The sequence below is a fragment of the Herpailurus yagouaroundi genome, unplaced genomic scaffold, assembly GCF_014898765.1.
Source record: "Herpailurus yagouaroundi ecotype Mexico unplaced genomic scaffold, PumYag 77, whole genome shotgun sequence".
Lineage (NCBI taxonomy): Eukaryota > Metazoa > Chordata > Mammalia > Carnivora > Felidae > Herpailurus > Herpailurus yagouaroundi.
In genome coordinates, this window is record NW_024412388.1 from 32,991,117 (window position 1) to 33,007,225 (window position 16,109).

A 16,109-nucleotide genomic window follows, 5' to 3' on the forward strand; every position below is an offset into this window, starting at 1 on the left:
GCCCAGGAGGCCACAGGCTTGAGGGAGGGCAGGACATGAGCACAGGAGCACAGCCTCCCCAGGGCTCTGCGGGAAGCAGACGGAGAGCCACCAGAGAAGATCCCCTGGGGCCAGGTCTGAGAATGCTTGCCCGACCAGGTGGCGTTTGAACTGGGCCTTGGTCACTGGGCAGATTTGAGGCCCCAGAGATGGGGGGCCATGGGGCAAAGGGCAGGAAGCACAGAGAGGAAGGGGGCAGTGGACAGGGCTGAAGCCAAGAATGTGTCAAGAGGTGCTGTGGGCAACAGCCAGGGAGGGAAGCTCTAAATACCGGGCTGAGGCATTTTGCCCTTCACCTCGAGACAGTGACAAGTCGGGGAGGGTTCAGAGCAGGGGAAGATCACGAGAAGAGCAGCGATTTCAAAAGACTACGCTGGCACCTGGGGTGTTGCACCAGTCCAGCAGCCAAGGGATGCATGCCACCCGTCCCTGCTCCGGGAGGGCGAGGATGGCGTGCAGGAGAGTCGACTGGTCTGGACGGCGCAGCGACACGCATGGAAGACAAAGGCGGCGGCGGCAGACAGGGCAGGGCAGTGCTCCGGACTGAGATGGGCCGGGGCCGGGGCCGGGGCCGGGCCGGCTGCCTTCCGTCTTCCTTCCGTCGGGCTTCTCCTGGACTGTCTCATCAACGCTTTGAGATAAGGCGTTTCATCTCCATTTAATCGATAAGGAAACCGAGGCTCAGAGAGGACAGTGTCTTGCCCAAATGGAGCTCCAGCTTCTTCTGACTGCAGAGTCTGTGTTCTTACCGTAGCCTCTTGTATTTTTCTGGCCTTTGGGGCCTGCAGGGAACATGCTCAGCCACAGGCCAGCAGCTCAGGATGGACCAGCTTCTGGGAAGCTTTGGGTGGGGCAGGGTGGGGGCTGCCTGGGGACAGGAGCAGGTACAGCTAGATCTGGGATCCAGCTCCGATCAGGAGGGAGGAGTGGCAACGGGGCCAAGGCCAGGGCCAAGATGACAAAAGGGGAAGAATTCTTTTGTATGGGACTCCCAGTCCTCAACCCTGACAGTGCCTGGGAACCCAGCTCTCTTCCAGGGAAGCGTCCTCTGGGACATGGAGGATGTTGCCTCTTTGACCTTTTGGGGCCTGCGTTGAGAGAAGGGCATCATTCACCCGCGATGACGTCAGCTCAGACCCTGCACCGAGGTGGGTGGGGTGGGGTGGGGTGTGGTGACTTTTGCGGGGAGGGAAGTCAAGGGCACCTGGACAGTGCTGTGGAAGAGGCAGCGTGCCTCAGTGGGAAGAGCAGACTGGAGGGAGGCAGAGCTGGCTTCCTGATCTCTTGCCTGCCTCTCTCACCGGCTGTGACCTTGGGCAAATGACTTCACCTCTCTCAACAGCAGGGACCAGCAGGAAAAGGGAGATGATGACCCCGACCTCCAAAGCAGTTGGGAGTGTTAACTCAGATAGTGGCTGTCAAGCACTGGGCAGAGGGCCTGGCAAATGGTGGCAGTAGTCACAATGTTTGTGACGGCCGCGGGAGAGTGTGAGTGTGTGGGGACACCAGAACCTGCTTAGGCTGAAGCAGGGCTGGGAGGGCCACAGCCCTCTCTCCATAACTGCCTGAACAACACCAGCCCCCAGCATCAGTCGGTCCGAGAAAGGCAGAAACTCAGGACAGCCAGGGTTTGGGGGTGAAGGTGGGGTGAGCTTTCCCACCCTGCCTTCAGTCAGACTAGGGGGACAGCAGACAGTAGAAGGGCTGGGACAGGGCAGCAGGCTCAGAGGCAGCTCTGGAGTAGGCCCCAGCAGTATGTTTACTGATGAGAACTAGGCGGGCTCCTGGCTCCGTCCGGCAAGCTCTGAATCGGGAGAAGATCCGAGGGCCGGTGGCTGGGCTCCCTACCCAGGGAGCAGCCAGCCCTGGGGGCTGTGGAGAAAGGGAGCACAGCCCCAGTGGGAAAGGCACACAGCCGCAGCCCTCTGCCCTCTGGTGGCCTCTGGTGCTCACTGCAGCCTCGCTGCTTGGAGGCCCTGACGCTTTGGTGGGCTAGCCCTGGGAACAGGAATCAAGGGCACGTTGTGATGAAGAGGGCAGAACAGCAGGGCTGGGCAGCCTAGGTCTGAAATGGCAGCTCTCCGGCTGTCGCTGCTATTATTACATCTACTAACTTACGAGCTGGATGACACTGGGCCAGTGACTTGATCTCTTTATAGCTCAGATTCTGCGTTTGCAAAAATGAGGTTGATAATAATAGTAGCTGTTTTGAACAGTAAATACAGTCTACATCAAGCGCTTGGGATAAGTAATATTAAGTAACAATAAACAGTAGCCGTCCTATTCTGTACTTCTGGGGTCAGCGTTACTTAGGGGCACTGCTTGAGATTTGGAGGTTGGAGACAGCCCTGACTCGGGGCTGAGTTCTGGCTCTGCTGCAGCCACCTCCCAGGTCTGTGCTTGGCACATGTTGACTAGTCACACATCATAAATGGAGGGAGAGACACAGGGAGGTGAAGTTCAAAGCCACTCTTGAAAATCCTTTAGGAAGGCACCATGTTGGGGATAAAGAGACCATGTCTCAGTAAGGCCAATAACGCCAGTTTTTCTACTCTTGGTTACAGTAGGTCTTTGAAGTAGCTGGCTTGCATCCAAAAGCAATATTGCACAGAACAGGTGTATCTTAACCCACCAGAATCACGCTCGGCGACGAGACAGATGCTCACACAGACAGGTACATGGACGCAGCTACCACTTACGGTCTCAGGTTCAGATTTTCCACCTCGCACTCACAGAGGGGCACATGTTCATCGCAGGTGGATCTTCGGTATTTCCATCCTCCCTTTTTGGCTGAGCTGAATTAGGAGAGCTTTGATGGAAGGCATTCAGGATGTAGCTGCACTGTGCCTGCTTCTCTGCTGTAAAACGGGGAGTAACATACTACAGCATCAGGTTCTTGCGTAGATCAAATAAGATCTATGTAGGAGTTTTAAATGCCTGCCAAGTAAATGACGTTCTCCACTCCTGCCCTTCCCCAAATCCTCTAGATCTGTGACTTCGAGCAAGTCACTTCCCTTGCTCACTAGGTCATCACTAGACTTCAAAGGCCCCTTCTAGCTTGAAGCCTTTAAGACAGTTCTGTGATCCTAGGGCGTTTACACTGGACCCTCATATGAATGCTAACTGATGCTACTGTGGCTTTTGCAGGACTGCTTTATCCAACTGGTAAGGGCACATCTGTAAACAGCAGCCCTTTGCACACTGGAACATGTCAAAAGCTCAAGAGTTAAACCTGCATCTTAATGATCTTGTTTACTTTTTTCATTTGATTAGCCCAAATTCAGCTGCACCTGAATCAGCACAAAGTGGCCAGACTTAACCATGCCCCAACTACAGTCCTTCAGAGGCCCTGCTGATAACCAACATTTACCTCTAACGGGGTAGAAGTACCTCTAATGTTACGTCTACCTCTCCAAGGGACACCTATACACTGGTGGGCAGGTGTTATCTCTGGCTTTGGGAAAATTCCCTTGCGGAAGGCAGTGGGGCAAAAAGAAATGAGCTTTGGAGTCAGTCCCAGACTGAATTATCCCAGATCCATTGGCTGGGAGAACTCAGGTAAGTTAACCTTTCTGAGCCTCAGTTTCCCCAACTGTAAAGTTGCAATAAGTAGCTTTTCCTAGCAGTGATGTACAGTTAAGTTAGAAGTAGCAAGAGGCCCTGGGCAGGAAGCCCTACCTTTCCTGAGGGAGGCAGACTGCAACTTCAAGTCCACTTCCATCCACGTTGCTCCCTGCCCAGTGCTTAGCCTCTGCACCTGTCATGTCAGTCAAGCTGGGCCACCATCACTTACCTCCTAGGATCACTGTGCTTGGTTCTTCCCCGACAAGCCACAACTACTCCCGCTTCAAACTCCAGCCCTCTGCTGGTCTAGCTTTCGTGCCTGGCCCAGTAGTATAAATGGAAAAACCTTCTCCGGTCTGTCCAGGGCCCTTTTAAGACTCAAATGAAACAGCCCATGCCAGCCTGAGGCCTTCCTAAACCATTGCCTCAGCCCTCAGCATGACCCACCTCCTCACCAGCAGAACTTTGCTGTGCCAAGGCTGCTCCCCCCAGCTGCTGTCCGCACCTGTCCCGGAGAAGTCTGCACTCGCTAAAGGCAGGGGTTGTGGCTTTCTCATGGAAAGGCTTGAGCTGGTGTCTGTTCGGCAAACTTTAAGAAGCTCCACTTTCACCTTTAGAAGTAGCTCTCTGGGAAGGCCGCACGGGGGCAAGAACAGGGGCCAAAGATAGGGGGAAGGTAGGAGAATTTCCTGGAAGTAATGGAGGATGGTGTAAAAGAACACGACATTGGATTCAAATGACCCAGATTCAAACTCAGCTCTGTCACTTCCAACAAAGGATCTGGGGGAGCCATTGTACCCATACCATGAGAATAACAGTATCTACTTAGCATCACACCTGGCACACGCTGAGTACTTTTTTGTGTTCTGATACTGTTCTAAATGTATAAATGCATTGATTTATTTAATCCCACTACAACTCTAGGAGACAGGTATTATTATTCTCATTTTAGAAGCACTGCAAATGAGGAAAACGAGGCTCAGAGAAACTAAGGAAGTTCTTCTTAGAGCTAGTGAGATATTCCTAAAGGCAGCAACAAATGGGACAAACAATCTCCAAGACCACAAGCACTGACTGCAAGTTTCTGCATCAGGACTGGCTCCAATCTTGTTCCCTCAACTGTAGCAAATGACACAGGCCAACTGGTGTTGTAAATAGAGTTAACATAATATATTTATTTTAAGTGCCATTCATGCATATCAGTCTGGCAGCAACAATCCTAATGACACTTGGGATATTTCTTTACAGCACTAAACAGTTACAAAGAATGGGTGCCGTTCATCATAGAGGCAAAATATGAAATCGTGCAATAGCAAAACTGTAGAAACATTAAAACACTGTCCAACAGCAGTACAGAGAGCAGATTGTGTTTGCACAAAAAGCCAATGCATTTTCATCACATATATACAATATAGATATGTACACATCACCCTCTGAATGAACAATATCAAAATACTCTATTCCATTTGAAATAATCCCCGGATTGATTCCCTCCCACTTCAAAGGACATCTGAGAGACATGTATTTACAAGAACACACATGAATACGTTTACATTTCAAAAACTGCCACAAATGCCAGTCGGATTATTCTCCTGGACAGAGTGCCCCCATCTGATTATATGCATTTATTATTCTTTTCCCCAAGAGTCTTCGGTCAATTTAAACCCAAGACAGAGCTTGTTCTGCACTGACAACTAGCAACAGAAACAGCCGCCAGAGGGGATGCGCTGCACCTCACCAGGTAACTCCGGCTGTCTGGCGCCCCCCACGAAGGCCTGTCCTGGGCTCCCGGGCCACCTGAGTCACAAGGGTGGGATGGGTCCAAGTGGAGGCTCTGCCTCCAGGGACATGTGTGGTTAGGTTTAAATTCTCATAAAAATATTGATCACTGCAAATCAGTAAATGATTGCCAAATGGGAAATCAGCTTCACACAATTTGTAAAATCTTCATCAGTGGTTTCTACTCAAATCATTCAATGTAAGACTGCATTCCAATACCCAAATTGTTTAAAGTGCACATTGCTACCCAAGCAATTTAAAGTTTCAAAACAGCTTTTGTGGTATCTAGAAAACAGTGACTTGAGCAGACTATTGAAAATCACCCCCATTTTTCCAAGTGTTTGCTCTGCAGGCTGCTATCTCATCTTGCCTCCGATCCACGTAAGAGGGGCCTGCCTGTTGGCTGCCTTGCCAGAATCCTCCGATTTTCACCGAGCCAAGGGGCTGGAACCGAGCTTCATTTTTCATGCCAAGCAAGGTCCAAACAACAAGAACATAAAAGCCCTTCCTTTCTCCCCAACCTCATCAGCCTTTTACCGTGGCTGGCCTCCCAGTGATTCATTAAAGGCAACACTCTATTAAAACAAAATAGCCACACACAGTGACAAACACTCTCACACACACACATACAGAAACAAAGATGTCTGTCTAGTTCCAGCAGAGGACACTCAACCACAAAATCACTAAGGCTAACTGGAGTGATTTAGTAAGCATGGCTGTAGAGACTAGAGATGCTGAAAAGCAACCAGTGAGCAGTGATTACCCCTTGATTTGATGGAACAGATCATTCCCCCATCATAACTGAAAGAAATTCCACCTTTTTATGGTCTAAAGAACCAATCAAAAATCTATTCATTAAAAAAAAAATCTAATTTCTGTTACTTTTATTATAAAACTAAGACAATCAATCCATGCAAAGTAACTATGATATGATATGAAACAAAACAAAACAAAAAAAAACAACTAATAAAAACCTCAAAGAGGCAGGCTGCATTTCAAGGAAAGTAACCAAATGTCATGCATACACAGACAAAGGACAACAGAAACAGCAAACCACTTAATGACATCTGCACTGAAGACTGAGGCAAATAAAATCTATGTGTGGCTCTACCCTCCTTTCAGTGCTTCCTAAGTGGAAAGAGAATGAGTGAGGAAACCTGCTTTATAAACAGTGCCCTGCTGTTCTACTGCCCAAATGAACTCTGATTCAAATTCCAGAAAAATTCTATTTAGCTAGTAAGTCTCAATCAGCAGGAATGCTAAGACAGAGACATGTGCCGACAAAGAGAATGACACAATCTTTCTGATTGTCTTGTCTGTAAACTCTTAAGAAAAACAATTCTGTGCTTTCAGACACCGCACTTCTCCTTAATGAACCCAATAGGAGCTGAGCATTCACAGAAGGTAGCAATAAATATTAAAATAACACTTCTGAATAATAAATACAAGAGTGAATATGGAGGCAATGATTTTGTTAAAGAGCTGAGCAATATGCCCAGCTGCTAATCGATCAAAGAAATTTTAGAACTGTTATAATGCAGATTTAGGGAAACAGACATGGAAAAGGTACAACATAAACTCTATAATCCCCCCAAGCATCAGAACAAATTTGGTCAGTTCTTTATGCTGCTCAGGAACAACATGCCCCTCTGGACTGTTTGGAAAGCATCAAACTCTGGGTCCTTACTGAGTAGAACTCAATGCCCATGTTTCTGAAAAGCAGATTAAGTGAGGGGAACTGGGCTTTGAAAAAATCCATTTCCTTTCAGTTGCCTTCATCAGTTAAAAGCATCCTGCAGAAAATAGCCTAACGAGGAATAAAAACTCACAGTTAACTTTCTTTCCAAGACGTAATAATCCAATTAGAAAAACTGAAGCCTTTCAGTAATTTTTGTACATATATTTACACATATGTATCTATAAACTGCTTGCAGCAAAATAGGCTCTGTCTGAAAAATCAGTCTGGCACTTGTGGTCAACATCGAACTGACACAAATATGCAAAAGCCGTTCAAATCACACAACAGTTAGGAGCTACATAGGGCAGCTGGCAGGGAGACAAACATGTAGTACTTGTTTGGGTCAGATAAAAGCAGTAATTTATCCAGCTAAAATCTTTTTGATTGTCTTCAAAAGAAATTTTGATAACATCGGTAAAGTGATTAGCAACTTTGTTTTCTCGACTGGATTCTCTGAAAGCTTTCCCTTCACTGCACAGAAAGGTGATGCTGGGGTCTGGTGCCTTTGCAGAAACAAGCTCTACACAATTGAATCCCAATCAAAGTCATCCTGGATGTCATCTGGAGGCAGAGAGCGCCGCATCTGGAAGGCTTGGGAAGGCATCATGTGCTGCTGGTTCATGGCTCCGTGATGGCCTAGAAGGAAGGAGGCAATGTCAACAGTGACTTGGGTAGAGAAGAAATAAATAAATGAACACTGATTGAGTACTTACTATGTGCCAGGCACTCAGCCACATTATCGCTCTAATCTACGTAAGAGCCTTCACCAAGGTGGCTCTTATGATCCTCATTTTATAAATAACAAGGCCTGGGTTTAACAGAATGAGCAAGTTACCCAAGGTCATCCAACTAGTAAAGGGAAGTGATCTGAACTCCATTCACTTGGCTCCAAAACCCACACCTGTTGGATTAAACCAGGAGGTAGCAAGGAGGGCATAAAAAGAATGCTAGAGTGCCCAAGTGTGGGCACAACCCTTTCTCTTAGTCTGTCCTGCATCAATCTGTGTTTCAGCAACATGAACTGGCTCCCATGAGAATGGGAAAAGGAGAATGATGTCAGTGTACCAGTGAGGTCACACTGGGTCATCATGAATTCCCACCAGCAAGTTAACTTTTGTGCCACCAAGTAACAGCGGGTAAACACAGAGGATATCAGCATGGCTGAGTGCCGGAGGCCCTGAGTGCAGGACAGGGCGCCCGCTCTCCACGTTCCTCTTCTTAGATTTTTGTGGCCGTGTGCAAGAGCTGGTGCTCTGCAATTTTGGTGCGTTCTGCCCTTGTCACCATGGCTTTGACAAACCCCTTTCCAAACCAGATTTTTTTTTTAAAAGTAATAATCTCTGTTTACTTGCAGAATTCATTCTTTTATCAGGAATTAAACATATCCTTTTCATGCAGATTTTTTTACTGGATGATTACAGTTTTTGTTTGGCTTGCTTGACCTGATTACAAAGTTTCAAGTAGTCTGCTGCTGATCTCATTTTTCTTATAAGCAAAGCCCTGCCATTTTTAATGTACCGTTTTACAAAATGCTAAGGTTTTCAATACATCACAGTACAGCAGAAATGCCTATATTTGTTTTTTAACTTATAAATATCTTAACTATGTGCCAAGCACTAATTTAAGTGATTTGCCTATAATCTTCATTCAATTCTCTTAACAACCCTAGGAGTTAGGTAGTGTTGTGAGCTCTCTTTAACAGAGAAGGAAGTGGAAATAGTAAGGTTAGGCAGCTATCAAGTGGCAAAGCACCAGAATGCAAACCCTGCGAATCCAGTGCCAGAGTCTTAACTACCCTATCTTGCCACTTTCAAGTTCCTGGTGAGTGCTGAGGACAGATAACACTTATTCTTTCCTGTTCACCAAAGAACAGGTCACTTGGCCCCCAACTCCTCCTTCACTATTACCTGGCACACAGTTCTTTGGGGGTTTTGAGTTCCTATCTGCACATCACCATTCTGCTCCTCAAGCAGCCTAAGTGGAGGGGGCAGTGTGGTACACGAGAAAAACAACGAACTCTAAATCGAGATATCAAGGCTTGAGTCCTGGTTTGGCAACTCAGCCAAACTGGGGGCTCTGAGCAAGTTATCTCAACTTCTGAGCCTCCATTTCCTCGTCTAGATAGTCCTTAAGCTCCCTTCCACCTCTAACCACGTGCCTGCCTTTGCTGCCCTGGTAAATGTAACTTATCCTGTATTCAGGAACCTAGGGGGGAAAGCTTATGAACCAGTGACTCCTGCAACTTACCTCTTCTGTAAGAGGCTTCCTTAGAAACTAGAGGTGGGGGGGACTTCAGCAGAATGAATGGAACAGAATACGTAGGAGCTAATCAAAGCAAGTTCTTGAAGCCTGCTCAAGTCCCATCAAAGTCAAAAAGCCTCAAAGATTTCTAAGACCCCAGGACAAGCTCTATGCCCTGGACCTCATTAGAGAGGCAGGACAACAATTAGAATCATAGCATCGAAGAGACTTCAGGTCAAATGGCCTAAAGAGCAAATGGCACTTGAATCCCCTTCCTCAGCACTGAAGCCAAGTAACTGTGCACCCCACACCCCATCCTCCCTCACCAAGGAGTTTACTCCCTCCTCAATGGCCTTGTTCGCTGCTGAGACAGCTAAAGCTTTTCCATATTACCCTCTGAGTACCAAATGCAACACAACACAGCCCAAATTACCTGCAATAGTCGTTCCTGGAGTGCTGAGTGCCTGTGGGATGTGAGGGTAACCAGGGGGCGGCATCACTGAAGGAGGGAGATTTTGCCTGGAGTCTATGTACAAATTTCCTAATCAGATTGAAAAACAGAAAGGAAAACATATTGCCATAAATAAACAAGTTAAACATTAAAATCTTAATACAATTGTTACCTAAAACTAAATTAAGCAGGTAAGGCAAGGAAGAAAAGAGAAAGAAAAATTACTCCTTTCAGATGCTAAAACTACCAAAAGGTGGTGCTGGCTTCTCGAACATGGTGCCAGGCTGGATGTGAGTACACGATGCTAATTCCAGCTCTGCCTCTTACTGTCTGGAGGCCTGAAAGCAAGTTATATGTCTCTATTGTTGTTGTTATATTATTTCATAACAGTTCAAAAGCATTTTCATATCTATTACCATCTGAGCCTCCCATTAAGTCCAAAATGAGGGCAAGACAGGGATTATCCCCATTTTATGGCTGAGGCAACCGAGACTCAGAGAGACTAAGCAGACTTGCCCAAAGAATATCAGTTTGACAAGGGTAGGGCTACAATCCAGTTCTCCTAAATCACAGGCTCTTTCTAGTAACCACTGTCCCTATGTCCCTGATTTTCTCACTTTCAAAGCAGACCTATCTGTAAGTGCCCTAGCTGATTAACAAAGTGAATGGGGGCACAAAATGACAGGAAAGATCTGCACAAGTTTAACAGAGTTATACCAAGTAAAGGTGATCAAAAATGTATTATTCAGAAGTGTGGAGAAGGGAAATAGAAATCTCATTTGAATGGCATTTCAGAAGGTTCTTAATATATTTTTGTTGACAGGAGCCATTAAGTGTAACAGCTCTAAAATGTCAATTACATTGCATCCTAATGCAAAGTAGGAAGAGAGGGAAGCAAACATCATAAGCCCACCACCAATTACTCCTGGGGAAAAAGAACCATAACACTGGCTCACATTGTATGGACCATCTGGAATTCTGGAAAGGCTATTTCTCCCTTAGGTATTCTATTGTGTCACACAAATTACAATTGCATTCTACCACTGCTGTAATCAAACTAGAAAACAGCAACCATTTTCCCAGAGGAAACTAAAACGATACTCATGGCAGGAACACTGTATTTGGCTGCTCACAAGTTTTTACCTGTCACTGGAATGTCAGACTGTCCATGCTTAAAACAGCCTCTGAAACAGTCTAATTCAGGCCTACCTCTGTTCATGCAAATGAGGACCTAAGACCAGAGGAAAAATAAGACAGAACCAGAACAGAACCCAGACCTCTGACTTCCAGCCACTGCTTCCCAAGATAACATGACTTTTTATAGCAAAGTTTACAGTCAGAACTAAACTCTTTGGCCAATTTCCCATACTGAAGATTTAGGAAGAAAAGAAAGGAGAAAAGTTACACTAAGCTGCAGCTCTAGTATATTCTTAGAGGAAAAATCCTGCCCCCAAGTGCTGATGAGGCTTTACATGAGTGGCTGGTGCAATTTCTAAACACTGCACCAGGGTGGAGGGACTATGCCACTTTGAGTAATATGGTCACTCATTTATCAGTGACTTCTCAGCCTCTGTCTTGTAAAATCTTAGCTCTCTTTCTACTCATCCTTAAAAATTCAAGTCACAATCAAAAGACAACTGATTTTTATGGAGATTAATTCTGTTTTTATATTTGTTTCATTTCTCTTTCTTAGCTTAGTAATTCTTAAAGGGAGAGCGAGGTGACAATTACAGAAGAATGATGGGAATAAACAAGGATCACAGGAATAAATGGACACCCACATTAAACAAAAAGCCCAAGTTTCTGAACTTATCCCTCCTCCCTACCCCATTGCAGGCAGCTGTTCCTGTGTTCCTCGAACTTAGACAGCTGGCAGGAGCCAGGGTGGGAAAAAAGGACACTGTTCTCCAAATACTAGGGATCTGTAATCTGATCACAGAGATACAGACAAAAAGGAGGGTGGTCATGTCGTACCTTCTACCAATGCTGCAAGCTCCTCACCTAACACAAACTGATTTCCTGGGCTTTAAAGGGGGCTACTGCCCCTTTTCCTCCCTCTTTCATTTTCCTCTTTTTACTTTTTTGAGAGACAGACATTAAAAACTAGGACAGTGAAAAACAACTACGTATACTGGGAAAATTAGAAAGTGACCACCGACACCAAGAGAAAAAGCACAGGCTCCGAGAAGACCTGAGAAGACTTTAGGGAAAACCTTAGCACAAGGACACCTTGCAACAACCAAGAAAACAAAAACAATAGGCAAAAACAATATTTGAAAACAGCAAACCCCGGGGAAAGGAAATAATCTGGTTTCCATAAGTACCACACTATTAGATTCAAGTGTCTAGTTTTCAACCAAAAAAAAAATCACAAGGCATACAAATAAACAAAATAGTATGCCCCAAGGTAAGAATAAATCAGTAAAACTTGCCCTTGAAAAAGATCTGATGACAGACCTACTACACAAAGACTTTAAAACAACTGTCTTAAAAGATGCTCAAAGACTAAAGGAAGATGAAAAAAAGTCACGGGTGCACGGGTGGCTCATTCAGTTAAGGATCTGACTCTTGATTTCGGTTCAAGTCATGATCTCATAGTTTGTGGGTGGGTTTGAGCCCTGCTTTGGGCTCACTGTCAGCATGGAGCCTGCTTGAGATTCATTCCCTCTCTCTCTCTCTGCCCGCCCCCAATATATAAACTTAAAAAAACTTTAAAAAAAAGAATGTATGAACAAACTGAAAATACCAATAAAGAGATAGAAAACCTCAAAAGAAATAAAATTCTAGAACCGAAATGAAAAATTCACTACAGAATTCAAAGATAAATTTGAGCAGTCAGAAGAAAGAATCAGCAAACTTGAAGATAAGACAATGAAAATTATCTAGGCTTAAGTAACCAAAGAAAAAAATTTGAAAAAAATTAAAAAAACAAAACAAACAGAGCCTAAGGACCTGTGGGACACTATCAAACAGACCAAGTCTGCATTGTGGGAGTTCCAGAAGAAGTGGGGGTTGGGGGGAGTAGAGAAAATGTTTGAAAATATAATGGCTGAAAACAACCCAAATTTGGTAAGAGAGGAATGAAAACATCCAAGAAGTTCAACAAACTCTAAGTAAGATCAAGTCAAGAGACCCACGTGTCAAGGGACATATTATAATCAAATTTTCAAAAGCCAAAGATAAAGAGACAATCTTAAAAGGAGAGGGAAGTGACTTGTCACATACAAAGGAACCTCAATAAGATAGAAGATTTTTCATGAGAAATGCTGGGAGTCAGAAGTCAGTGGGCTAAGCTATTCAAAGTGCTAAAAGAAAAAGTGTCAACCAAGAATTGCTACACCCAACAAAACTGTCCTTTTCAAGAGGGAGGGAGAAAATAAGACATTTCCAGATAAACAAAAGCTAAAGAAGTTTGTTACCATTAGACCTGCCCTCCAAGAAATGCTCAAGGGAGTTGTGCAGGGTGAAATAAAAGGACACTAGACAGTAACTCAAAGCTGTATGAAGAAATACAGATCTCAAAAAAGGTAAATACATGAGCTATCATAAGAGCTAGTATTACTGCAGCAACAATCTAGAACTACTTTTTCTTCTCTACACGACTAAAGAGACTAATATATTTTCTAAAAACGATTAGTCTAGAAGCTTATATTATTGTAACTTTCATTTGTAACTCCACATGTTGTTTTCTACATAATTTAAGAGATGAATGCATTTAAAGGAATTATTAATATATATTTTTGGGCACACTATGTATAAAGAAGTGATTATGTGATGTCAGCAACCAAAAGGGGTAGAGATGGGGCTGTAAAGGAACTGAGGTTTTGTGTATTATAGAAGTTAAACTGATAGAAATTCAAATTAGAGTGTTATAACTTTAGGATGGTAAATGTAAAACCCATGGCAACCACAAAGAGCTATGCAATATACACAAAAGGAATGTGAAAGAATTCAAATATTTCACTCCAAAAAATCAACTAAATACAAAAGAAGACAGTAATGCAAAAATAAGTGTCAAAAACCTATAAAACCTTATAGATGACAGAAATCACTCACCAGTAATTACTTTAAATGTGAAGGGATCAAATTCTCCAATCAAAAGACAGAGACTGGCAGAATATGTAAGAACACATATCTATAAAAGACTCACTTTACATCCAAAGACACACATAAAATGAAAGTGGAAGGATTGAAAAAGATATTCCATGCCAAAAAGCAACCAAAGAGAACAGGGATTACTACATTAGTATCAGACAGACTTTCAATCAAAAAAGGTTACAAAGACAAAGAAGGACATTATATATCAACAAAAGGTTTAATACAGCAAAAAGACATAACAATTATAAACACCTTATGCACCTAATAATAGACCACAAAAAATATGAAGCAAAAACTGACAGAATGGAAAGGAGAAATAAACAACTCTGCAATAATAATTGGTGATGTAAATACCCCACACTCAATAATGGAAAGAACAACCAGGCAGAAGATAAGTAAGGAAACAGAGAACACAATAAACCAACTAGATCTAACAGACAAATACAGAACATTCTACCCAAAACAGTATAGTATACACATTCTTCTCAAGTGCACCTGGACATTTCATAGGACAGACCATATTTAGGCTCCACATTAAGTCTCAATAGATTTTAAATGATAAGATATACAAAGTATCTTCTCTGACCACAACAGGATGAAGTTAGAAATCAGTAACAGAAGTAAACTGGAAAATTCTCAAATTTTTGGAAGTTAAAACAACCCTCAAACAACTAACAGATCAAAGAAGAGATCATAAGAAAAATTAGAAAATACTTAGAGGCAAATGTAAACAAAACAACATATGGAGACTTATGGAACAGCCAGAGTAGTGTCGAGGGGGAAATTTATAGTCATAAACACATAAAAACAAGGAAGATCTCCATCAAAAACCTAACTTTACAATTTTAAGACCTACAGGGGCACCTGGGTGGCTCAGTTAAGTGTCTGACTCAATTTCAGCTCAGGTCACGATCTCATGGTTCATGAGTTCAAGACCTGCATCAAGCTCTGTGCTGACTGTTAGCCTGCTTGGGATTCTCTCCCTCTGCCCCTCCCATGCTGGTGCACACTCAATACCTCTCTCAAAATAAATAAAAATTTAAAAAAAAAAAAAAAAGACCTACAAAAAAAGAACAGAATAAATCCAAAGCTATCAGAAAGAAGGAAATCATAAAGATTAGAGCAGAGATAAATAAAATAGAGAACGGATAAAATCAGAAATGAAAGTGGTGATAGTACAATGGATAAAAAATGGGGCACCTGGGTGGCTCAGTCAGTTAAACACCTAACTGTGGTTCAGGTCATGATCTCACAGTTTGAGTTCAAGCCCCATGTTGGGCTCTGTGTAGACAGCTCAGAGCTTGGAGCCTGCTTCGGATTCTGTGTCTCCCTCTCTGCCCTTCCCCACTTGTGCTTGCTTGCTCGCTCTCTCACAAAAATAAAATAAACATTAAAAAAATTACTAAAACTGATCAAAAAGTAAAAAAACAGGATCATATGAGAGTACTACGAGCAACTGTACACTAATATATTGGATAACCTAGATGAAATGAACAAATTCCTAGAAACACAAGAGCCACCAAGACTAAATCTGAATACACTTAAAACTATAAGATTGAATCAGTTAATCAAAAATCTATCAGCAAAGAAAAGCCTTGGACCTAAGAGCTTCACTGGTGAATTATACCAAACATTTAAATAACTAACACCAATCCTTCTCAAACTTTTCCAAAACACTGAAAGACAGGAAGCACTTCCTAACTCATCCTATGAGGCCAAAATTAGCCTGATACCAAAGTGAGACAAAGACACCTAACAAGGAAACTACAGACCAATGTCCTTTATGAACACTGATCCAAAAACTCTAAACAAAATACAAGCAAAATTAATTTAATACCATATTAGAAGGATTAAACACCATGACCAAGTGAGATTATTTCTGGAATATAAAAGGGTAGTCCAACATATGAAAATTGATCAATGCAATACACCACACTAACAGAATAAAGGGGGGATAAACCTACACGCTCATCTCAATTGATGCAGGGGAAGTTAATGATGAAAGTTTCATAATAAAAACACAAACTAGGAATAAAAGGAAGCTACTTTAACATGTTAAAAACCATATTCGGAAATCTCACAGCAACATTATGTTCAATGGTGAAAGACTTGAAAACTTTTCTAAGACCAAAAACACAGCAAGGATGTCGACTTTTACCACTTTCATTCACCATACTACTGGGAGTTCTAGCCAGAGCA

General features: G+C 43.4%; 1 protein-coding gene across 8 annotated transcripts in view; it reads right to left on the bottom strand.

Annotated features, from left to right (window-relative positions):
- Window positions 1–4,758: 4,758 nt before the first annotated feature.
- FOXJ3 (forkhead box J3) overlaps window positions 4,759–16,109 on the bottom strand; it is a 153,630-nt gene continuing 142,279 nt past the window's right edge. For all 8 annotated transcript variants that reach the window (XM_040469838.1, XM_040469839.1, XM_040469840.1 and 5 more), the window contains 2 exons: window positions 9,795–9,902; window positions 4,759–7,756 (listed from right to left, as the gene is read on the bottom strand). In XM_040469838.1, the coding sequence (XP_040325772.1) occupies window positions 7,641–7,756; window positions 9,795–9,902 (224 nt within the window). In that variant the 3' untranslated portion in view covers window positions 4,759–7,640. The remainder of the gene's footprint in view (window positions 7,757–9,794; window positions 9,903–16,109) is intronic.